General features: G+C 40.8%; 1 protein-coding gene across 1 annotated transcript in view; it reads right to left on the minus strand.

Moving 5' to 3' along the window:
* Positions 1-25,832, minus strand: part of pde4d (phosphodiesterase 4D, cAMP-specific) — a 174,422-nt gene that overhangs the window by 132,126 nt on the left and 16,464 nt on the right. Inside the window, exons 2-3 of the mRNA XM_034117982.1 lie at positions 18,397-18,455; positions 4,133-4,359 (exon numbers count right to left, since the gene is read on the minus strand). Coding sequence (XP_033973873.1) covers positions 4,133-4,359; positions 18,397-18,441 — 272 coding nt within the window. The 5' untranslated portion in view covers positions 18,442-18,455. The remainder of the gene's footprint in view (positions 1-4,132; positions 4,360-18,396; positions 18,456-25,832) is intronic.

Genomic DNA, 25,832 nt, shown 5'->3' on the forward strand with positions numbered 1-25,832 from the left:
AAAAAAAAAACAGTTTACATGTAAAAGGGGAGTGATTAGTAAAATATGCATAAATAAAAAGAAAGAATGCTAACTAGGTAACATAAGATAAGAATAAACAAGTTTAAATTATTTGTTATTGGTTGTGATCATATTCTAAAGATTTTTGGATTATTATACCCTATGCATAAACGAAACCTCAGTCATAGCTAACTCTATCTACTTACTACAACTCTATATCTATCTAACACCCCTCCTCCCCCCACCCCCCACAATGAATATCGACCAATCACGTTCTTGCCTGATTTGCGGGACCAGCGTTGCAGTCGGGAAGAAAGGCAATGTGGAGCAGCACCTCACCACTTCATAAGGAGTGTGACCGTGATTTTCCTTCTGGCAGAATCTACACAACACATCAGCCCCATTGAACAGCCTAGTCGTGCCAGCCTATACGACACATGAGGGGCAGAGTGTTACTGTGTGTGTGTTGCAACTTGCATATATATTTATTTCACTTGACGCACACATCCGCATGGCGTAATTTCCACTGGGGACAGGGGGGACATGTCCCCCCCACTTTTCGAAATCCCGTTTGTGTCCCCCCACTTTACAAATATGTTATTTTTTTTTTTTAACGCAAGCCGTCATCGCCACGGAGGAGCACACAGCGTCTGTGAGCGAGCGAGACAGAGAGAGAGCTAGAGAGAGCACACCTTTATCTATTTAATATAGTTGTACAAAATAAAGTAAGAAATCATTCCAATGTGTACTATAGGACAGTAAAACAAATACAGTTTAAAAGGGGAGTGATTAGTAAAATATGCATAAATAAAAAGAAAGAATGCTAACTAGGTAACATAAGATAAGAATAAACCAGTTTAAATGATTTGTTATTGGTTGTGATCATATTCTAAAGATGTTTGGATTATTGAAAAGTATACAGCTCCCTTTCATCTGAGTGTTGAGAGCTGTATCCAGAAATTCATTTTGTGCTCAAAGTGCACCAGATTGATGCATTTAACACAAAGGTTAAAGGTAAGCATATCATAATGTTAAAATGTGCTAAATATATACACTGCAAATAAAAATAAAAAGTAGCTCTCATCCTAAAAAAGGTTGGAGACTCCTGTTATAGAACGATACATTTGACAATTTTAAGCTTGGCCTACCATTTTATTGGAGCGATGAGGAACAGGTGGGGCTTGAAAAGGCCCACCTGTTCAAAGTGGGGAATGACAGAAAAAGTTTGAGAACCACTGATCTAATGGAAACAGTGCACTACTCTGTTCTACTTCTTGGCCCATAGATTAATACTGCAGACAGTCTCATTATGCCTCATACAAAGTTAATGTCGCTAAATTCTCCAAAAAGTTGCAATTGGACCATTGAGTGCAGCATGCTTTTCATCCTTAATGGGTTACAACCGTATATTTCTTCCTCACCGCTGTGCTGAATTATAGATGAATTCAGCTTGAAGCAAAGTTAAGATGTATGGCCTTTGTTAAAATCTCCCCATCACCCATTCTTCTCCCTACAGTTCAGTCTTTTTTAAACTGCATATACATAGTATTTTCAGTTTATGAAAGCAGTCAATCTTGCTTGATGATGGAACATGACTGATTGTTTACTAGGTAGGTTAATTTTGAAGTCAGAGGGTTGTCAAAATGTTGTAGAGCATAAACTATATTACACATAAAAGCTGCAGGCAACGGTATGTGACAAAAAAAAAGTAGCTTTTGAATAAAAAAATGCAATGACACAATTCAAAATCGTCAACAAAAATGTCTCAAGTCGCAGACACAGTCTAGCCTTTGTCTTCCTTCAAATAACCCAATACTTATCCAGCTAATGTTACAGTTTTCAAAGAGGGGAGAAGAAGCGCACACTTGGGAAATAGTTTGCCCTTTTTTAAAGTTCACATTTCAGTTTCCTGACAATTATTCAGAGAGAAAGGGCAGTCTCTTCATCTAATGCCTGACACTTTATGGCATTATCACATTCCCAATGACTTAGAGTAAATTATTCAGTATTGACTATGTTTCAACATATTGGTTAGCCGTTTCTGTCAGTGATTCAGAAGACACTGTTGTGAGAAATGTAGAAGTTCAACACACATGGCTGCAGAAAATGAAGTTGGAGTCAAAAGGTTCTTGATATTAAAACACTCATTTTGAAGCAGCAGAATCTATTTCCGTACTGCTCAGCATCAGAGTGGCCATGAAAATTGTTCTTGCTGCCTGATAATGTCATTCAGAACTAAGTGACTCTGAGTAAGCTTTTCTTGTTTCCCTCTAAAGAAGTCTACAAGTCAATACCACTTTCTTCTTGTTTAAAGTCTCTCCCCAACGCCTTCTAACATATTCTCTAATTAAAGCCCTTTTAACAAGCTAGTCCATATTAGAAAGCTGTACCTCAGTTCTTTAGTCTCTAAAGAAAGAGGAAAAGAGAAAGAACAGGGACAAGACAGGAACATTAAGGGGACAGAGGATGCATTTCTTTCTCATCTGCCACATGCCAAGCATTTGAACTATGTTATGGAGGTAGCATGGTGCTGATGAGTGAGAGACAGAGCTGTTTGAAGCATGCCATCATGATCAAAGACAAGCCATTGGAGTACCACTTTCTATTTGATTGACGAGTAACCTCCCATCTGTTTACATGTACAACACTAAACCTTCTCCATTGCACTACTGTCTTTGATACAGCTTTTTTTGTTTACTAGGTTGTTGTTTTTTCCCATCAGAGACAAGACTGTTGGAGACTTGGCGCCTGTCTCTGGCAAACCTCATTTCATTTTAAACCTCTCTGATACATTATGCGGCGTTTTCAGGATAGGGTGTGATTGTATTTCTCAGTTGTTGTATGGTCATGCTTTCCAAGCGTGAGATACTGTGAGTGCACACAAATAATACTGACCGATTCTCAAACACTGTTTGTGCTCTTTCTGTGTCATAAATAAAAGCATTTCCACCGCCTCTGGAACTGAATCCAGAAGCGGTCTTCTGCACCTATAATATGCTAAAGAAACATTTCAAATGCAAAGATTGAATATACCTACAGTTGAAAAGAAAATGTTAATAAATTATATCATTGGTACTGTATTGTACTTTATGTGAAAATACATTAGGAAAAGGTTTTTCAAAAACAAGAAGGGACACATCTTTAATGCAGTCGTCTGAGAGGTTGCTTTTATCTTGTGCATCATGTTTTTAAATGGTGAATAACATTCTCCATGAGTCACACTAAGAGCATGTAGCCAGTCAAAGATGATTCAAATACCAGTGGTTTGCATGTTATTAGTCTACAACACCCCAGGCAATACTGTCAACTCTTTTCCAACACATACCTTCATTTTTAAGCAGCCAACAGTTTCTGTTAATTTCACTATGGTTTCTAACCCAATTTGAAGAAGATAGAGAGTTGGGTGGGGTTGGTAATCCGTAACCATGAACATTCTGTCCTCTTTAAAAAGCATTTTCTGTTTCATTGTGGGGTTTTTTAAGTGGTCATGTGACAGCATTTGTTGTCAGAGTACATTTGGAAAATAAAAAAAGAGTTGGCTGGACAACGTTTGGTATGAAACAGTGTAACCTGCATAAGAATAGTCTAAGAGCAAAATGAAGACTGTCTTAACACAATGGACCAGTCTTAAATGTATTTGTGAAAGTATGGTTGTCACAATGCCTTTGAGCAGCTGACTATTACAAATTGCAAACTCGCCCAGTAGACCTTAAATACTCCATTGCAAAAACACCATAACTCCGACAAGAAATAAAGGTGATGAAATGTTAACGATGATGGATTGCAAGTTTAGAGTCTCTTTAAGCAGATTTGTATATGCTATTAACCTTTATGAGGAGAACAAGCACATAACCTCAAACCATGCAGTGCTTTTGATTGCAACATGTTAACTACACACAATTTGTAGGGATAAAAAAACACTGCAGAGCCTTCAGTAAATGTTTAAACACACATTTGAACATGTAAGCACAGTGTCAGGTACTTAGCAAGGGATGTGTCCTCAGTCAATTCAGGCAGCCTCTGTATTGATTGCACCACTCCACTCTGCTCTGATTACCCATTCCACTAAAATACATTTTGGAGTGAAAGGGGACACGCACTCACACACACACACACACAAAGGTAATCCTACCTGCTGCTGTCAGCGGAGGTGATGGCGATGAGTGGTGGGGTGCGTAGCAGCAGTGTTGTGGGCCGTGTAGGAACTGTGTCTGAGTCGGACTTGCGATCACAATAATACTGCTCGGCCAGTCTAAAGGCCAAAGGGGGCAACTGGATAGTCCGGCAAGACAGCCTCCGCACCAAGTAGGGCTCCATGCAGGTGACTGGCTCCGGGGAATCGGATGAATCACCGTACACCTGGATGAAGAGAAAATAATTGTAGTTGAATTCAAAGAAAAATATAGACCGCATCAGAATATTAGAGCATGCAGATATTTTTCATAAAACTTCAACTAAGGGGGTGGCTGTAGCTCAATTTGTGTGAACTGGCGGCCCAAAGTGTGTGTTTGTGCAGTTCCCAACATGTTTGGAAGGGTATATTTTCTTTAAGCATATTAACAGCCAGACCTTATAAGGAAAGTGGCCAGTAAATGTGTTTTGTCCATGCAGCATTCAGTTATTAAATGAGTCCAAGCCGTGCAATATGTTTTGGTTGGAGGGTAACAAGTGCAATAACATTCTTTATTTGATATAGCCATAAAAGGCCATTGTTACAATGTTGTACATTTTATCTTTCTGTTTTAGCACATATTTGCCTTATCTGCTTTAAAGTAAAATGTTCTTCTAGTTATGAAGAAGCCATTTTCTAATTAAGAAGCACCTAGCTGCAGCAGTGATACATTGTGTTGAACAACACAGGATTATAATGAACTGACTTTGTGTTTTAGGAAATATGTACCTTAAAGGACAACTCAATTCCATTTCTTATGACCTATAATTTTTGAGAATAAGACACGCCCAAGGTCAGTTTATTAAATACACCAAGATTAATAGTGTCAACTCAGAATAAATTATTGTATACAAGGAGGTAAGCCACAGAGTAAATGCTAAATAGTAAAAATAGACTCTATGGATCCCTGAGGGGATGTTGTTTATTTTCAATATGCGGCTTTCAGCTAGCTCGCTCCAGTGGAGCTCAAACGCAATCCAAGAAACAACCATACAGTAGCAAACATTTGCTTACAATACATTAGTGTTTAATTTAGTGTAACATATACATTTATACGAACAACGGGCTTCCATAAAAAAGATACAGTTGTGCAGCCTATATATTCTCATGCATAAATAAAACTGAATAAAAACTTATTTTTGCTTAAACACCTAGAGTCCTTTAGACTTTTATGCCTGGTGTCTTACTTTAGTATGTGAAATAGTTTTGCTTGCATTTTTGCATTATATTTGATTTGCAATCATGATTTGAGACCATTTCACAGAAGCAATTTAAATCAAAATGTATCTCATAAATGTTAAAGGTCCCATGTCATGCTTTTCCGGTTATTACCCGTCCCCTTGTGTGCTATGAAGGCTAGTGGAGCCTCGCAGATGGGGGTGCTGCAGCCCCCTCAGCACCCCCCCCCCCCCCCCCCCTTCCCGCGTCCATTCGAGATGTCTCGCTGTCTCGCAGACCCACGCAGCAGGAAATTAACCCAGCGCACACTGTCCGCTCCTCGCAGCAGCGAGCCGCGCAACGTCCCGCCAACACGGCACCCAGACCCCACGCAGCATTCTCATCGGTTTGTCATTACTGGTGTTATTTTCTGGTTGCTAACGCCATTGTAACACATAATCACTGATGTTCCACTGTAATGGTGGTGGACTCATCAGAACAGAGTGGGCGAGCTGACCAATCAGAGCACAGTGGGCTCATAGGGAGGGGGGGGCAGGAGCTCCAACAAGCCGTTTAGGACAGAGAGTGAATACACATACTATACAGAGATGCTGTATGAGAAACCAATGTGAGTTTGGAAAATTGCACAATGTAAATCTATTCTAGTAGACCTCAACAATGGAATTATGATCAGTAGAAATGGCCATGACATGGGACCTTTAATGTATATCACATTTCTGTATTCATCACATTATTGATTAATGAGAGAATGATATGAAATGCCTCATGTGGAAAATCAGCAGTTTTTTTAGATAAGACTATTAGGCTTTTTAGAAGGAATGTGACGTCCAGTGTAAGAGATGTGCTAAGACAGAGAAAGAAAATGATGAGTTACTCTCACTGTTGAGTTCAAACAGAAAGCTCTAGAAAGAAACGAAACTCCATGTGGAAATGACACATCACACAGAGGTCAGTATCTGAAGGCTGAGACTGTGTACGTTTGAGGTTAGACCAGTGTGATGGGATATAAAGTCATCCTGGAGGAAAGACATCAGATGGTCAATGAACCATGAAGTAGTTCCTGGAAAAGTTTATTGTGCTGCGGTAAAGGCAGAAGCACAGACTCTACCTTTAAAAAAACACTGCTTCAGGTCCCCTACATTATAGTTGGATGTTTCACTGACTATATGGACCGGGAAATCCATTAGGAGATAACAATCTCATTTTGACAAAGACTAAACACATTGCTTAATGCAAATGACTATCTTAATATGCAAATTGTTGTTTTGCTTTCTTTGAGCACAAAAGGCCTTTTTCCGCCTGAACAAATAACACACGAAGACTCCGGACAAAAGTGGATTATAAGACGCTCAATATTCTGTTTCTTTGGCGCACTGTCCTTGGGGAAAGCTCAGAGGTGATCGGTTATTTGCGTATTGAGTGGTTCCTATCTTTGATTAGGGCACAACACACACACACACACACACACACACACACACACACACACACACACACACACACACACACACACACACACACACACACACACACACACACACACACACACACACACACACCACACACACACACACACACACACACACACACACACACACACACACACACACACACACACACACACACACACACACACACACACACACACACACACACGGGGTGAGCTGGGGAGACGGTATGATAATTTGAGGCTGATTTTGTGCCATTACTCTTGTCGCAAACCATGGGAGTTAGGAGCTACCTCCCATGTAAGGTTCTACTGGTAACAATTACACTCCACATAGCTCTTTTAAATGGGCCAACCCTTTTACATTACTACTGTACATTTCCTTTATACACACCCATCTCAGATATATATAGCAAAGTTTACGTTTCATCCCACCGACAGTGATGCATGTGTTGCCTCCAAGTTCCCATCAATAACTGCTTTCTACAAAAGAGGGTTCGATTTTGCTTCATCAACCCCCCACATGTCTCACTACTGCTGCTCTATCAATTCAAAGTCAAGAAATCCCTAAAATATGAAGGCAATATCACAAATACATTATTAAAACAAATCACAAAATAACAAAAGCAGGGGCAAATTAAATCTTAAATTAATAATGTTGGCCTGTGCCGCTCAATGTGCGCATGGCCTGGGGCAGCCTGCTGGATAAAAACACCTATTTGCCCTCCAGGTGCAAACTAATAAATTATCCTGGCAGTTTGTCATATACGCTGTCCTTTACAGCTTTGTATGTGTCTGTGTGTGTGTGTGTGTGTGTGTGTGTGTGTGTGTGTGTGTGTGTTTCCCCATATCTCTCTCTCCTTCATGACTGTTCTGCTTTCCCCTCCATTGTTCAACAAAACACCTCGCCCCACCTTGTCTTCCCCTGCATCCATCAAGATGCCAATCATCATCCAGGAAGCCATGGAGCCTTTCATGCCTACATAATTACCTGTATTAGCCTTGTTGCTGCAGACGGTGGCTTTCAGAGAGGGAGAGGGAGCCAACATGATTAACCCTCACTTTTCATCATGGTAGAGTAGAGGAATGATGGATATTCACAGACTTCTAAACATCGTATGTAATGGCCTCCTTTGCTCTTTCTGTTACTCTTATAGTGATACAGGGTACTGATGTTACATTACACTAGTACTACTTTCCTTCTATTAAATCCCTCAAGCAATAATGTAAGCACTTCAATTCATTAGTGCTTGCTTTTTGTATTTAAATTGATTGTATGAACGTACATTTGTCACTAAAAGCGTTAAGAGCAGAATAAGAGTAGTATAAAGCGTATTCACCTTCTTCTTAATTTTTCCTTTACAGAGTCCAAATGAAAGATGTAAGGACTACTAATGTTTGATCTATAAAGTTATTGACATCTGAGGAAAGTAAAATAATAACATTTAAATAATAAATAGATTCCCTAAAGAAAAAAAAACAAAGAAAAATAAAAGGGTAAAATATCTTATTTTTGTCACGTCTACGAGAATGCAGAAAGTACAAAGGATAGGACAGCAGACTGTGTGTGTGTATGTGTATGTGTGTGTGTGTGTGTGTGTGTGTGTGTGTGTGTGTGTGTGTTCCCACTGTAGATTATACACACAGTCCTTCATTTTCAATCACTTGTGCTGTCTCTCCTAATGACTGAAGTGGCCCTTTATGATAAGTGGGATCAGTGAAAGGTTAATTGGTCTGCTGTGACTCTTCTGTGCTCTCTGTGAACTGTATGTGCAATCCATTGGTGGTCTGTTTGGTAGGTCAGATCTTGTGAAATAAGCAGCCTTTTTAAAACATTCTTCGATCTTTTGTGAAAACGTAAAGGTCAATAAATTAGGTTATTTTCATTTGTAGTCAGTTATCAAAATAACCATTTGTTTCACCCCATCAATCTAACATGACATTATGAAATGTACATGAACAGTTGTGGCAGATGTACTAACTGTTATTCACAGTTATCTTGGAACATTGTGTATTATTGTATGGACAGTTTTGCAGGCTGAAATAACAGCTTTAACGTCATTATCAGCTGTAGCCACTAGCTAGCTTATTAGCATGAGCTCTGTATGTTAGCACATCAACATAAAATACAATTACAAAAATAATAATTCCCTAGCTTTTTTCTGCTAAGGGTTGTAGCGTTTGATCAACAAACATCAGGCCTCTCTGTTTACCCCCCAACGTTCCATTTTTAAGCTACATCACTAGATCAGACTGTCACATGGGAATCTGCTGTTAAAGTCCCACCATCGCATGATTTATGAATTAATTATGATCAATTAGACCAATTTTCAGCAAACAGGAAGCCATTCCTTTTTCATAAACTGAATTTTTCATTAGAACCTTTTTTGTTGACCTTTTGAGAGAGCACCAACATTGGTCTGTTGTCGGCCTTTTTGTTTTTCTATGAGCTCACAGTGAAGACAACATCTGGACAGCCCCTCAACCCTGTCAGCTCTTTTTCTTATAAAATAATTGTGACCATATAAAAAAGGTGAAATCATCCAGATGCACAACATGTGTCAACGCCTCTCTCCTTCGCTGCATATTTCTTTATCTTTCTGCAGCTTGAATCAATGACACCATCTACCGAGCTGAGAGGCATTCCCCCACTTCCTCTGTTAAATCATTACCATTTCACACTCCAAAGCTACAGACACTAAATCAAGATCCAAGTTAAGATGTTCCAAATAACAGGTTTATTAATACTGGATCAGCTGAAAGGTCCAGAACATCCCTTCAGAATTAAACTGAGCATGGTGGATTTGCCGTAAGCTACTTGACAAAAAACCTTTGATAATGAAATGCTTCAAGTGTTCTATTAAAGAAATGCACCATCATCCCATCAAGCCAGTGGACAACCTGCACTTTACTCAATATGTGCAACCCTTCATTGTCAGTGCCATTATTCATCTCTGTGCTATGATTGATTTGTATCTGAAAATGAATCTTAAATGGATTCTGGCTAAAGCCAGAGGCAACATGAGAAGTGACTGGGATAAAAGTTAACACAAGCAGAGAAAGGGAAGAGAGAAAGAGAGGAGATGAAAGGGATAAAGATTGCTATAGGAGGAGGAGCAGTAAATCACCTGGTTGAAAAAACAATGTAGTCCTTCCATTTATCTGATGGTACACAGGCAGCTCTCTGCTTCCTGGAAGACCATACTACATTCTACATGCAAACGAAGGAGAAAGAAGGTTTAATCTACAACCATACCTCCTAAGCCTGAATTGTCTTTCAAGGAAACACTTCTGTATGCTGCATAATGAATGTAGGCAAATTTGATAACCTCGACTCAAGTTACCGTGCAATCATAGGTTTGCTTGGCACATTCCATCTTTTTGAAAGGGTTGCCTCAACAACAGAGGTTAATCTATCGCTCCATGCTGAGAGCTACTGCTATTTACAACCAGGGTGTGTGTTTTTACTGCTTGATTTAATTGTTTACTTAGATATAAAACACAGTGACCTATGGGCTGATAAAAATTAACTCAGTTCATCTCCTTCAGTACACAGTGCTCACAGCTTCACAACAGATTTATCAGGGGATAAAGGAAAAAAGGGGTGGTTTGTTGGGCACATTGTTTAGCTTCACTCCTCTTCTTGCCTTGGATCCACATTATGAATGATTCCATAGAAATAACAAGGTCATATTGACTTTACAGGTACATTTATATTTCAAACCTATAGGTAACATAATACTTCTATGGGTTTACAGCTCGAGCAAAAATAACATCAAATAATGAGGTGATTTCTACTGCGCACTGTAGACAATAATGTTTTTACTGAAAGTGGTAGTCAGTGGCCTAGACCTTTAGTGATTCTCGGAAGGTCTTTATTCTCCATCAGTGATCGGCAAACCTTAGTTTCATCACACAGTGTGCATGCATGCTTCACAACATGTGGCAGTAATGCAGAATTCAAACCTTCTTGTGTTATTTACCTTCCATTGTGTGGGATATCAAACACCTCCATCTGCTACTGTTGGTGTATGCTGCTTGTGTTATATGCTAATTGACTTTCTATTCTTAGAATAGAAATATAGAAGCATTTCTTGCATACATTAAGGCATGAGATTTCCCCCCCCCCCCCCCATTTCTATCTCAAGTAACGCCGTCTTACATTTCCATCCACGTTTGCCTCACCCCTATGGCTGTACAATCAAGGTTCAAGGTTCTTTATTGTCAATCTGACATAGCTACAGAGTAATTATGTAGTTGAAAATCTTATGTCACAGGCTTCTCCAACAATGCAACATAATAACATAATAACAATAAGAGCAAGAGCAATACAAAAAGAAAAATAGTTATAAAATAAAGTGATGATGTGGAATAGTGCAGTACGAGTCTATATACAAGTTATTGGAATGATATATATATTAGGTATTAGATACATATTATTGAGTAGCTGAAGAATGTTTTGAAGTTGTTTCAACAGTTCAATTTTTTAACAGTCTCACTGCCCGCGGGAAGCAACTGTCTCCGAATCTTCTTGTCCTTGCCAGGATGCTGCGGTAACGTCTGCCAGACGGCAACAGAAAGAACAGTTTGTGGCTGGGGTGATGGGGGTCTTTGATAATCCGTAGTGATTTCTTCCTGAGCCGCTGGGAGTAAAGGTCCTCCATGGATGGCAGCTCCGTCCTGGTGATGTGCTGTGCAGTTTTCACCACCCTCTGTAAAGCCTTACGATCAAGGTCGGTGCAGCTGCCGTACCAGGCCGTCATGCTGCCAGTGAGGATACTCTCTATCGTGCACCTGTAGAAGTTGCAGAGTATCCTGGAATCCATTTTGAACCGCTGTCGAGCTTTCTTGGTGATGGTGGTGGTGTGAAGAGACCATGTCAGGTCCTCGGTGATGTGGACCCCAAGGAACCTGAAGCTGCTGACTCTCTCCACCGTAGTCCCATTGATGGCGATGGGGGCGTGTCCCTCTCCCTGCTGCTTCCTGTAATCCACAATCAGCTCTTTTGTTTTGCTGATGTTGAGATGGAGGTTGTTATCCTGGCACCAAGATGTCAGGTTTTCGACCTCCTCTCTGTACACCGTCTCGTCATCGTCTGTGATCTGGCCGATGACGGTCGTGTCATCAGCAAACTTCACGATGGTGTTGGAGCTGTGTGTGGCCACGCAGTCGTGAGTGAACAGGGAGTAGAGGAGATGGCTGAGCACGCAGCCTTGAGGGGCTCCGGTGTTGAGAATCAGGGTGGAGGATGTGATGTTTCACACCCGCACTGCCTGGGGTCTGCCCGTCAAGAAGTTCAGGATCCAGTCACAGAGGGCGCTGTTGAGCCCGAGGTCTCTGAGCTTGATGGCCAGCTTGGAGGGCACAATGGTATTGAATGCTGAACTGTAGTCAATGAACAGCATTCTCACATATGTGTTCCTGTTCTTCGGGTCCAGGTGTGAGAGGGCAGTGTGGAGGGTGAGGGCTATGGCGTCGTCTGTGGACCTGTTTGCTCTGTAGGCAAACTGCAGGGGGTCCAGAGAGTCAGGGAGGGAGGAGGTGATGAATGATTTGACTAACCGCTCAAAGCACTTCATTATGATGGAGGTGAGTGCTACTGGGCGGTAGTCGTTGGGGCAGGTGATTATTGTCTTTTTCGGGACAGGAACGATCGTGGAGTGTTTGAAGCATGTGGGGACTACAGACTACAACAGGGACCTGTTGAAGATGTCTCTGAACACCTCTGCCAGCTGAACTGCACACACCCTGAGAACACGGCCAGGGATGCCATCAGGTCCAATTGTTAACATGTTAATTTCTATATAGCCTGCCTTAATATATGTTTCTCAAAAGGTGGGAAAAAACATCCTGTGTTGCAGCATGATAGCAGAATATGTGAGTTTGTTAAGGCAAAACAAACACAGAGGACATTATAGTAACACATAGCCGCTTGTGTCCAGATTATCTCAGCAGGGGAAAGCAAGTGACAAAAATGACACATACAGTAAGAAAAGATTAAAACTAGCAGGACAGCTGATCAGGAAGTAACAATGGTGCACTGAAGTGTCAAATTCGTGGTGAGGGAGATGAATCAATTTGTTTCAAAGGGCCCCCCCTCTTGTAGCCTGAAGCGAGAAGACATTTCTGGGAGGGACCTGGACTCGGCCTCGGCTTCTGACACAACTCTGTGATGCACTGGTCTGTGCAACACATAGCAATGAAATACCCTGGAGGCACCCTAAATCAAAGCAAGGGGGAAACATTTGAAGCAGATTCAGAAAGAAACGCTGGATAACACTGGCTAATGTACTAATTTATTAACACCACCATTATTCTTATTTTTCCACATCAGTGCAAAGGTTCAGGGTCATTGTGCTGTTATATAGAAGGAAATAAAGTGAAGCCTACTTGCATTGTTTTCTATCTTCCCGCAGTAAACGCGCTCCTTAATATAATAAAGCATCAATGTATGGCTTGATGTGTAATAGCCAAGAGAGAGAGAAATATACCATGTGTCATGCATGAATAAATCAAGCTAAACTGGGACAGGATGGCAGATTTGTCTCTCCATGAATCCTCCATATCGACCTTTCCCAGGCAGAGTTCACACACCACTCTTCATGCATCAGGCCCACATCCACACTGAGCACGCTGCCAAACACCTTATGCAAGATTAATCACACTTTAAACGTAGTCAACAGGCTGTGAAATGAGAACGGTGAGCGGGTGGTAATGTTTCTTTGCACAAGGTGTGGCAAGATAAATAAATATTGAGCCGGTCTCAGTGGCGTAGCCAGGCCCGCCCAGTTTACTCATTGGCCCGCTCTGAGAAACCTTCGGTGTAATTTTTATTTATTTATTTGTATTATTATACATTTTTTTATTCACCCATTGAGAATATCCAAGCATTCAAAGTGACATTTAATTGAACAAATATCGAGTAGAATTAATGTTGTATGTGTTTTATCCTCTGAACGGAACTCATTCCGGTAAAAACTGGTTGTTGGTTTCGGCGCGCGCCCAATTAGTAACGTGAGAGAGCTGCCTGCAAATGATGCTCTCATCTAGCAGTGATCCAGGGCCAGGCTCTCCGACTCCGGAGACTATACTGTTACGGCCGCTTGCTCCACGGCGCTAGCAGTGTTCCCTCCCACTGTTTTTGTTACTTTCGTTGCAGTTGTATATATTTCTTAAATGTAATTTAGGTTAACTTCCTGTTTTATTTAGATGCCTTTATTTTGAAGGCGAGTTTACGCTGTTGACAGGAAGTTGTTGCTATGGAAACAACATGACGGAGAAAAGGAGCGGAGATTAACGGATTAATATCTACATATAAAGACGGAGAAAGTAAAGGATAAAGTTTATGTTTAAGTTAAGCACCCCCCAAAGAGGCACAAGGTTGGTATTAACTATAATATAAAAATGTGGGTTGTGTCCTAATTCGTTTGTAGGCTAATGCTATGCTGTTTTGTAGCTTTGCTGTCTGTTTACAGTTAAAATTTGGTAGTATGCTAAAGTGATTCTTATACGGATGGAGCCTAAATGTATTGGTTATGTTTGTGTCTTTATAGCTCTTACGTTGATATTGGAGATTTCAATAAATTCATATCATCAGTCAAGTCTTCGACCATTATTCAGAGGGAAATGCTACAACGATGCTTGACAATGGGCATTATTATATATTATTATTATTATTACTACCTTAAAGTCATTTTTCGCCCTGGAAAAAGCTGGCCCACCCTATTTTATACAGGCCCGCCCTAAAGTACATTTCTGCCTACGCTACTGGCCTGTCTACCTACCTATGTGCGTGGATTGGCCTTTGAGTGCAGCCTCCCAACAGACAACAGAACAGGCAGACAGACCCTGACAAGTGGACCAGATAAATAAAAGTCATTTGCACTGTCGACTTTTGGCAGGCTTGAGAGGGAAAACACATATAATTTCTCTGAGTGCCTGAGTTTGTCCTCATTGTATGGAGCTGCCTTCTAATCTCATCACATGTTTGTAATATGCAGTAGATTGCTCCACTGTCTCATAAATAAATAAGCAGGCAGATAAGCAGTGGCTACAAAAGAATCAACATTGTTTGCACTGAGCATGTCAATTGAGTGATAAGAATACTGCCCAAGTTTATGCTAGAAATAACGGTTGATTTGTATGATCCAGTAAAATGTTCATTTGAGTGAAAAATTAGGAGCCCTTTCCCCCTGAGACATTTAAAAAGACATCCTTACAATACTGGATAATATAAGTGGTACCTTTCTTTAAATGACGCCTTCAAATCCTGAAGGGCTTTCCAACAAGTGTACACAGCCAGAGCAGGGGCTTTTGTGGAATGATCATCACAAAACCGCACTTTAAAAATGTGTCTGTGTGAGAGGTTAGTGAATTATACAAATTGTTATGTGTTGTCCGAGTCCCTATCCTTCGTCCATTTTTCTTTATTTGATCTCCTGCAGCTGTCTCATGTCCTGCTCATCCTTCTGTCACTTTTCCGCTTCTGTAATAACGTTCCCCTCCTCTGATCCTGTTCAATCTAATTTCCCTGCTCTTTTCATTTAATATCTTGTCATCCACTTCCCTTCTTCTCATCCAGCCAGCCTACACCTGTATGTGCTGAGTGTCAACTGGCTTTACTGGCGATTCACTTGATTTTAAATGATCAAATACTTCAAGCACATTCTAAATCCAGCTCCTCCTCCCACTTTGCACTCTTCCCATTCATTAAAACCTTAACCATCATCGGCGTCACATCCCACCGTTTGTCCTCTCATTCAGAAGCTACTCTCCCTATCCTCAAGGCCAGAGAGGCCCCAGCACACTGCCTGGATGCTTCCCTACTGGGCTCTGATTGGCCATCAAGATGTGTGCGGGAAGGAGACTGAGCGGCGCTTGGCCCACTTCTATTCCCTCATCACATTCACAGGGCCACAGACACATCTGCGTAACCATGGTGATGCTGATAAGGTGACTCATGACTATTCATCAATGGCGCTCTCTGATTGGACAGCCCCCGAGAGCCTTTGCGAAACATATTCATCAGTGCAGCCTGTGTCCCTGCTCTACCTCGATATGCCCCTCAGGATGATGAGGGAGCATCTCTGCTGCTCTCAGTTTGTTTTTCACATGACTTCTCTTCTTAACCTCGCGCCCCCCCCCCCCCCTTAACCTCTTCTCCTCTCTCTAATTAGCTGACCGCTGTTAATGTCCCAACCATTTCCCCTCGCAAAGTCCCTTCTCTTCTCTGCCCTCGTGCCCTGCTATGTTCATTGTTCCTTATTTAACGAAGGCATTTAGAAAAGGCAAATCGGACATGAATTATTTCTCATCACAACCTCATACTGCTGCTCGCTCACAAGTCCCGCTCTCTCCAGCTTCCCACTACTCACGAAGCGAGAAAACATTAAAAATGTTATATTTGTTCCCTGGGAGATGTTTTAGGTAATGTGCAGTTGTGTAATATAAAAAAAACATTGCCTTCTCAATGACACAAAATGTGAATCATCAATCGGTTTTGTTCCATTAGCTGTGGTTTTATTTCATTCTAAAGGTCATTTTGTTCCTGGTTTTTCTGTAAACATTTATGCACCGCCTTTTAATATTGTGCCAATGTGACTACATGCTTTTTGTTTTAATATAATATTATGCATCAGTTTGAGCAGTTTATCTTGCCGGCAATCATGTCTTTTGATTTTTTTTATAACGGTGACCTCTGGCTTAAGCATTTCAGCAATTCATAATTTCTGAATTTGAAATGACAGTTTACAGTAGATCACTGTTCAGAATCAGAATCAGAAACAGGTTTATTGACAGGTAGGTTCGCACATACTAGGAATTTGGCTTGATGTCATGGTGCATACATAAAATATAAAAAACAAGAAATCTAATATAAAACTAAAAATATTTTACACCGTAATAAAATATAGTTAAATAGCAATAAAAATTGAAATAAAGCAGTAATTTACATGGAAATAGAATGCTATGAATGCATTTTAGAATATAAACTATGAAATGTGAAATAAGAATAAGAATATGTGCAGTAAGGAGTATGAACATTGTGTGCATTAATGTAATGCATATAGTCTGATGTGGCAGAGGTAAAGTGTCAGTTGGGGGGCCGGGCCTTGTTTAAGAGGCCGGTAGCGGAGGGGAAGAAACTGTTCAGGTGACGAGAGGTATTGGTCCTGATGGAGCGCAGCCTCCTGCCAGAGGGGAGGGGGGTGAACAGTTTGTGTCCAGGGTGGGAGGGGTCGGCCACTATCTTCCCTGCCCGCGTCAGGGTCCCCGCCAATAAATAATAAAACACTGTTCAATACAACACAGGTGTAGTGCATTTATATCCCATGAGTCTTCGGCAGTGGTACATAAAAACTGTAGAACTGATGAAAATATGGTTTCCATTCATGCCAAGAAAAGGTGGAAATGTGTGGACAGCAGTAATGACTGTAATGGCCATTTTGACATCTTTCTCGATGACTCACGCAAAAATGTGTTTTTCTGCTATGCTGAAATGGGAAATGCTCCATCTGCATACTCAATGTATTTCATCTCTAATGTCAGCCAATTTAAAACACTTGCAAACTGGCTGTATGTTTGCACTTCAATTCAAGGTCAAGAACCAAGGACTCTGATTGGATATCGTATTGAGACATGGGGGATAAGCCTGACAGTGTCTGCTGCTGCTCTATCCCAGCTCCAGCTCGAGTTCAACCCAGCAGCTCTGATCTCTCTAGTTGTTTGTTAAGATTTCCAGGAACCTGCCTATATAATCCAGATGGATAGTGGTGGGTGATATACAGCTTGCACACAACCCCAACAACATCGTGTGAGAGCACACACACAGTCCTAAAGATGTGTAGCTGCTGTGGGGGATGGGTCATCATGTAGGAGATATGCAATGAAAGAAAAATACCAGTTTAAACTAGCGTGACAAAAAATAGCACAGCTGACTGTACTGGATAAAGACTAAATAGATTTCACCTGAAATATTTAGCTAAGAGTTCTTTTTTAAACACAATTTAACCATTCCGTTTCTATAGTAAATGTTAATCTACCTGATGTTGCATAGCTACAGTATGACCCCTGTTGAAAATGTATTGTTTACAATGACTACCATGGATATGACTCTTTATGCTTTATCATCACCATTCATATCGGTACAATCAATGTGTAAACAATTAAATTAATTACAGGAGGACAAGATTCTTTATACAGATAGCAGCTTAATTTAACTCACAAAAAGCAGCAGATTGATGCAGAATGAAAATAAAGATGTAGGCCATAATGAATGAGTAATTGTAATAGTAGTCGTGATCCTAAAGTAGACCGAAGTAATCGTGATTATGTTTTTTTCCATAACAGATCAGTCATGATTTGCACTCAAATCAGTTCAATTAATTCTTACTTATCCGGAGGTGTACATGCAATTGCAAATGTGAAATATCTCATTCCAAATTTGAATCTCACATTTCCTAAATGTGCCACGTTTGGGTTTTCTAACCATATCACCATGGTGTAAAAACGGTTTTCCCAACAAGGTGCAGAGTAATGTAAAGATGAAAGATAAAAGGATGTAAAGAGGAAAATAAAAAGACAAAGAGAAGCTGTGTTCACTTACATTGTCCTGCTGGCCGTCGTCCCCGGACCGGTCATTCTTTTGCATGGTGCGTGCCACCTCTGAAAATGGACAGGTTTTAGTCCCATACATACACACAAAGAAATATCAAGATAATACTTTTGTGAGTTGGACGCCCATCTCAACCCACTCCCAAACTGTGCATGTCAACTTTCAAGAGCAAATCAAACAGATTGGTTACTTTGAGTAAGTACATTTTTTACTCAATGAAAAATCCAATACCGCTTTATACACTGTAAAGGGTTGGTACCCTTTATACAGTCTATGGTTGGTACGTGTGTGGAAAAATCCTGAGGAAGTTCAAAGAAATAAGAAAACAACTTCTGATTTGGTTTGATTGAAACACATACAGAAAGTCTATTTATGTTTTGGCATTCCTGTCACATCCAACTTTGTCTTGTTATCAACCAGCGAGCAGTATCCAGAAAGCACTCATCATTTTTGCTCTGCTTCTTCATAACAACTCACACTCTCCTTTCTTTATATATTTCTACCAGGTTGTGTGCACATGCATATAAACAGTCGATGAATAATGCATATTTCCTACAACAGTGACTTTCTTTCTGGTTGTCTGTCTTCCAAATTTGTCTAACAATGTCTTTTTATCAGCCTATTCCACGCAAGGCAATACATTTACCTGCATGGAGGCATGTGGCGCAGTGGACTAGTGCGTTGGTGTTCGGATCAGGGGAGCACAGGTTCAAACCCCACTGCAGTCAGCATGTCGTTGTGTCCCTGGGCAAGACACTTCACCCCAAATTGCTCCTGTTTGCAGTATGTAAGTCGCTTTGGATAAAAGCATCTAACAAGTAACATGTAATGTAATGTGATGTCACTTGCTATTTACTACACAAGCCTTCATTTACATGGTCCATGAGCTTAGAAACAACACCATATCCACCCCGTCTACCAGGACTCATCAGTAACACTGGATGTAGTTTGAATGAGAAATCAGCCGAACGGGTAACACATTATCCTCTCCTCCGGTCCCTCAGCTCAAGCCCATCAACACTAAATAGATGTGGAGTGACAGGACAGCCAGGTAATTACCACAGACCACAGAGAGCTGGCCGGACAGAGTCCATCGATTTGGCTCTGAGGACAGGAGAGAGGAGGAGGAGAGGAGAGGAGAGGAGATGAGATGAGAGGAGATGAGAGGCGAAGTGAGCAGAGCAGAGGAGAGGAGAGGAGAGGAGAGGAGATGAGAGGCGAAGTGAGCAGAGGAGAGGAGAGGAGAGGAGAAGTGAGAGCAGAGGTTTTTGGGGGTATTTAAAGTCCCTTTTTTTACTTTCAGCATACCACTTTTACCTCATCACTTGAGGGAAGAAAACAACAAACCGAAAAAAATACAGAAAACACACAGCCAGTAAACAATCAAAAAGCACTAGGGATTAAGAATCAGCTCTCCATCCCCCCCAAAGATGACTGACAGCCTGCACATTGTCCACCATGTGATAATAGGTGTATTCCACCCTCAGTCTTGCTTTCAGGAGCCCCTTCAAGAAATCCACACTGCCGGCACCTCCTGCGAGTCAGCCAGATAGTCAACTTAGCAACACTGGATAGAAGAGGAGAGGAGAGGAGAGGAGAGGAGAGGAGAAGAGAGGAGAGGAGAGGAGAGGAGAGGAGAGCGATTGGACGTGATGCACAGGCTTTGCATTGTGTTGATGTTGTACAGAGCACCATGTGCAGTTATAGCGAACAGGATAAATGCAAAGCTTAAATGCACACAGAATGTAGCTTTGGTTGTCTTTAACTGTAATTGAACAGCAGTGGGGTGCAGTGAGAGTGTAATCTGCACACAAAGCAAATATTCATGAGCACAAAGCACACAGAAACCTCAGGGCAAACCACAACCTTGACCTTTGCTCAAATCGCTGCAAGGGTGAACCGCAGTTACAGGCTGGAGGATCGTGATTCATTTGTCTTAACACAGCCAGGAAAATATGTGAAGGTAGCATATGTACATACTAGACTACAATTTTAAAACGACTATTTCCGTCAATCCAACTCTTCTCCGGGTGGTGCTAGGCAAAGACTGAGAAAACTCTCATTAACAGACAGAGTGATACAACCGTTCCTAAATGTGGCGGCGCAGCTGACATTTTGCAAGAACATTGGCCATTGTCAAGAACTCTGTGTCTTAGTGCACAACAATGTGTCATTAAGCACCACTTATAAAACTCCAGTGTCACGATTAACTGCTGGCAGCTAAAAGGTCTATCATGGCTTTAAGGAGCTGATTAAATGACTGATATAAACTCTCCCTTGTTCAATTGCTTGCCATCTCTTGGGCCTAGAGCTCAAATGTGATGATTCTCAAAAATAATTTGGATTTCAGCCTTGAGAGCACAAGGGCAATTAAGCAAAAACTGAATAAACAGGAGACATAGCACAGATGCAAAGTACGCAGAGGGAGATATAAATGATAAACAACATCAGACTTTTGATCTCAGCCAGCCATTATGATAAGTCACCTTTAACACATTCTCCCGAAAGCTGCAGTAGGAGTAAAGCAGTATTTGGACATGCACAAATATAAATGAAAACTGCAGCAAAGCCCCACTCATGTTTTTCTAAATCGTCGCCACCACAGTGATCTGAATTAGGCTGTGTGCACTCTCTGAGACAAAAGTATATTTTTAGATGGAATAACTAGTCACACGACAATCTTCTCCATCAGACAGCATCATTGGGTAACAACTGGTCTAGCTGGTGGTTGTAGATCCTGCCAGTCAGCAACTGCGGTGTTTGTGCACTGAAACAAACAGATCTTGTTTTGTTTGGTTTGCAGGTAGGGAGCTCTTGTTGTTTGTGAGTCTGTGTGTGTCTGATGGATCAGTGCGTCAGGGTGTGTGTCTACAGATTGACCACAGGGGGTTGGTTTTTGTCAAGTATTAGTTATGTGATGTGCGATTAGACCAAGAGATCCCCCACCAGAGAGACACAGATATGAAAACTTCCCTGTGCAGATGCTATTTCTTTCCCTGTCCCTTTGATACATCCACCGTTGGCTTTTTCAATTAACTTCCTGCCATCTTTAGGAGAGCGATGAGAGTTTATCCCGTGTGATCACATTAGGAGAGTGAGCAAAAATTGAGCTGAGCTATGGTTTCTCCTCACCCGGCAGGATAAGGTCATGGCTGTCTAATGTGCTTTAAATTTCAGTGCGTGAAACGTCTCGTTTTTTCTGTTTAACTCCCACAGCTGCTTATTGAATAATCGCTCAAAAGTATCTCAGCCTTTTATTGTAGCCATTCAATCAGCCGAGATGAGCGGGCTATGTGGCTTTGTTCGAATAGCCGGTTTCTTTTATCTCTTTGTAGGCAGATCTGCACAGACTATATTAATCAAGTAAGCTTTTTTCTGAATGTGTCATCATGCTTATATTGCAGAGAGATGCCACTGGAAGATTAATAGTCAAGCTGACATTGTAAACACTAAAATCATTCTTCAAATTAAAATAAATTAAAGTAATTATACATCACAGTGTTTTCAAAGTCAATATGCAGTGACACTTTGATGCTTACCAAAAGCTCCCTGCTGTGCTCCTTCTAATGAATCTCATTCATTTCCCAGCCATAGACTGAAGTGGATTTTTCCACCTCGTGGAGTTCCTTCTCTCATCTAAAGACGGCAGTGCAAATGATTATCCTATTGATTTAGTCATTGTACTTTGGTCACTGATTGCTGCTTAAATATCACTGCTTAATCACTTTTGAGGAAAGATATGCTCTTGAAGCGGGAAAAAATAAATAGACATTTTAGCCTCAGCCTTTAGCCTCAGCCTCAGCTGTTGGGCAGCAGCCATGCACACTGAGCGGAAATACAGCAGTGGCTCCTCCAAGTGGTGCTGCACTCACAAGACATGATAGTAGAAATAATAAAGAAGAGACTCAAGCTCTATTCGATATTCTCTTTGGAGAGACTATAGTGAGAGTGGCTGCCTGACCTTGACCTGTCCTTTATGCTGAGGAGGACAAACATCTGCCACTGCAATCCAACAATCCATACGTCACATAAATCAGCCAGGATCAAACCAGCGGGGGGCTGTCACATCCTGTAATACAATCACCCTCACATAAACACCCCTGCACTCAAATTCAAAGGCATACTAACACACATGTGCACACACACATCCCTGAAAGACATCTTGAAAATGATAGACATGTGATGTTTGGACAGGCTCTTCACTTCAGGAGGTATTATGATAGTCCTTATACTCTACTTGATCACATGCAGTGAATGTAGGAGCTACAATTCACTCTCAAGTATGGACAAATTGAGACTGCCTGTTATGAAGCCATATCTTTAAAAAAAACGCTCGATTTCCTTTCCATTAATTCCCGTGGCACTTTGTTGACAGTGATGAGCCCTTTGTAGCAGCTCGAAACAATTTCACAGCAAGTGGACCGGCGATGAAAATACAATACCATTTACTTGAAATGTAAATGAGCTCTCACACCTCTAGCTCCTTCAACATAATTGTCTTATATTCAACCTATTGTTTATCAGACCCAAGTATGAGTCACACATTTTATTGCTTTTTGTGCTGTGAAATTGGGGTGATCAGATGTGGGAGTATTTTGAAAACAGTTTGATATTCAGCTGTGCGTCGACAATGAAAGACTATTTGATTCAAATGATTTCTATTGCAGGACTTCAGACAACTCGTTGGATCGCTCACCACTGAAAGAGGGGATTCACTTACTGATATTTCCCTAAAAAGCTGAAAAACCTATAAGGAATATGTTAATTTTCACTACTTGGGGCTCAAAACCCTTAGTTTAAGAATGACTAACGTTATTTTTATAGTAAAAATGTTACAAAAATAAATATTGTTTAAAAGAATAGGTTTATTTTATTCAAGTAAGTTCCACTGTATATACATGTAGGCCTATTGAACATTCAGTTTAACTCAAAGGATTTTACATAAAATGGTGTGGCTTCAACAGAGAAAAGCTTCCAATCTCCACTAAGTGAGATGACATTTACCCAGGTTGACATCTGGTGTGATGGCTGGAGGTAATTTTCGGTAACCATTTCTCACCCCCTCCACTTTGAAAATGTGAATGTGAAAGGACATCCGTTCATATTTTGACAATCTGACCTCTTACAAGTACCTCAATTTAATAGTAGAGCAATACTAAATCACAGGAGCCTTTCAAGTATAATCATAACTTAACTCAATAGTCTTTACATTTATGAGAGTACATCATCACAAGTTTTGAAGCTCAGTGTCGACAGACGGCTAGCAACTTTACTGTTTGGTTCACTTTCCAGACACACATTTACCTTTCTTCATGCAGCTGTTTTCTAGGGCCTTCCTCAACAAAACCCCAATACGGTTTTGTTGACTTATTATTTAGTTAGTCTAATAATTGACAGAACTGTAAAACAGTTATCCTCCACAAAGGATACTGCAAAAGATTCATTTTAAATGTTGTGTGTACTAGAGATGTGATCATGTTATGTTATTATTATGCGGCTAATGCTGTTGTTGTTGTTGTAAATGTCACTTTGTTTGTTTTCTTTTACATGACTATGCACTGCAACATTTCTTTGTTTTTTGTAATTATTTATTTTACTTGTTCGAAATAAAATGTATCAATCAATCAATCAATCAATCATGTGTTTCTAGGAAAAATGTCTTTCAGCATGCAAAAAGCATAAAAAAAAACAATTGACTGCCCTTCTCCAAGCCTTACCCCCCGCTGCTGCCTCGTCAAGCTGTCAAAGCTTTACCACGGAGCCCACACTAACTGCACTCCCTGATTCTTACTCATTTCTTTGAAAAGGGAAAAGTATGTCAGAGAGAAGCAGACAGAAAGTCCACAATATGCATTCAAATAGTATACAATTATTTGTATAGTAGCTAAAACAGTTTACGTTAAAAGTCAAGCCCCATATCACCTGGAGATGAAGAACAACATTGATAGTAATGAAAAACACTGTTCCTGTAAAGCAGAATAGCTCGCAATCATTAAAAAGTGTATACATTAAGTTTACCTTCAGTAACTCATCAGCTAGTAAAAGATGTTCTAACGTAATCTGCTAATGTTAGATCCAAAGGTACGTTGGGGCTGGTAGACACATCTCCTTCTGAGCTTAGCTAACAAGTATCCGTACTACACAGAGCGGGGTCGTATAGTTGTAGGACTCTAGGCGGAGATCTCTGATGCTACAGCGTGACAGGCTAATCTGCGTTCGAGGGGCAGGATTAAGCAAAAGATCAACTATTTGTCTAATCCACTAAGAGGTAAACCCACTAGACGCTACCTCCATAATACCAAATGGCTGACATACCATTTAGCAACTAGCTGGTGAACATGTTGGACCTCAAGTCCCTAGAGTGAACAAAACAAATTAATCAAATAATACTCCTTCAATACAAGGTCATGTCAGCAGTCACCATACATGTTCATGCTAATATACTTGTGAACAAAAACTAGTCTCTTCTACCAAACCTCTTTTTAATTACACTGTAATTTCAGTAGTCTTGGCCATGAACTGTAGTCTATCAAGTCAGAATAAATAGCCCCTTATTTTACTGGGATGTGTTTAAAGAGCCAATATAAAAGGCTTAATGGTGGCTTGGACTATTGTCTGTCGCCTATAAAAATGATGTACTTTTTTCTTCCCAGTGCTCACTGAGTTAGGAAAGCCTTTGTGTTAACACCAGTTTATAGCTCACCGGACCCGTTAAACCAAAGAAAGGTTGTTTAATTAAAGCCTGCAGTCAATTACAGTGTCCCAGTCAGCAGCAGCCACAAGCCACATTGGTGTGTTGTGCAGAAACAGCAGACTGTCAATTAACAGATGTAAAGAACGTCATTCCTACGATATTTTAAAGATGTTTACATTATTCAAGGCATACTGAGTGTAGATGCATGACAAATGTGCTGCTCTACTTGTTTATAACAGCAGAGGTCACCAGAGTTATTAAGATGCCTATTTGTCTCACACCAGTTACACTCCTTTTATCTTTTATGTCCTCTGATATTATTTGCAAACATCATACGAAATATCTGTCTGCTTTTTTAAATCCACATTAGCTGTAAATGCACACTATGCCTTGCTTACAAAGCTGCTGCCACTATACTGCACAACCACAACCACAGCCGCACCATATTAAGCATTTCTAGAATGTGTCTCTTTTTATCCTTAAAGAAGAACCTCTTTTCACATCGCTTTACACACAAGGCATTTACTATCCTGTTTCTCTCATACACATGGCCCACGACAGCCTAATGACATCACTGACCCCAGGCAGAAGTAGCCCCTGCAGAGCGGGGGGGGGGGGGGGGGGGGGGGGATGACTCACTACTATACGTACAGCCTAGAAGAAAACAGCAGGCAAGCAGTGGTGAGGCGAATCTCTCTCATCTGATATGATTCAATATGGGACACAGATGACT

The sequence above is a fragment of the Trematomus bernacchii genome, unplaced genomic scaffold (genome assembly GCF_902827165.1).
Source record: "Trematomus bernacchii unplaced genomic scaffold, fTreBer1.1, whole genome shotgun sequence".
Lineage (NCBI taxonomy): Eukaryota > Metazoa > Chordata > Actinopteri > Perciformes > Nototheniidae > Trematomus > Trematomus bernacchii.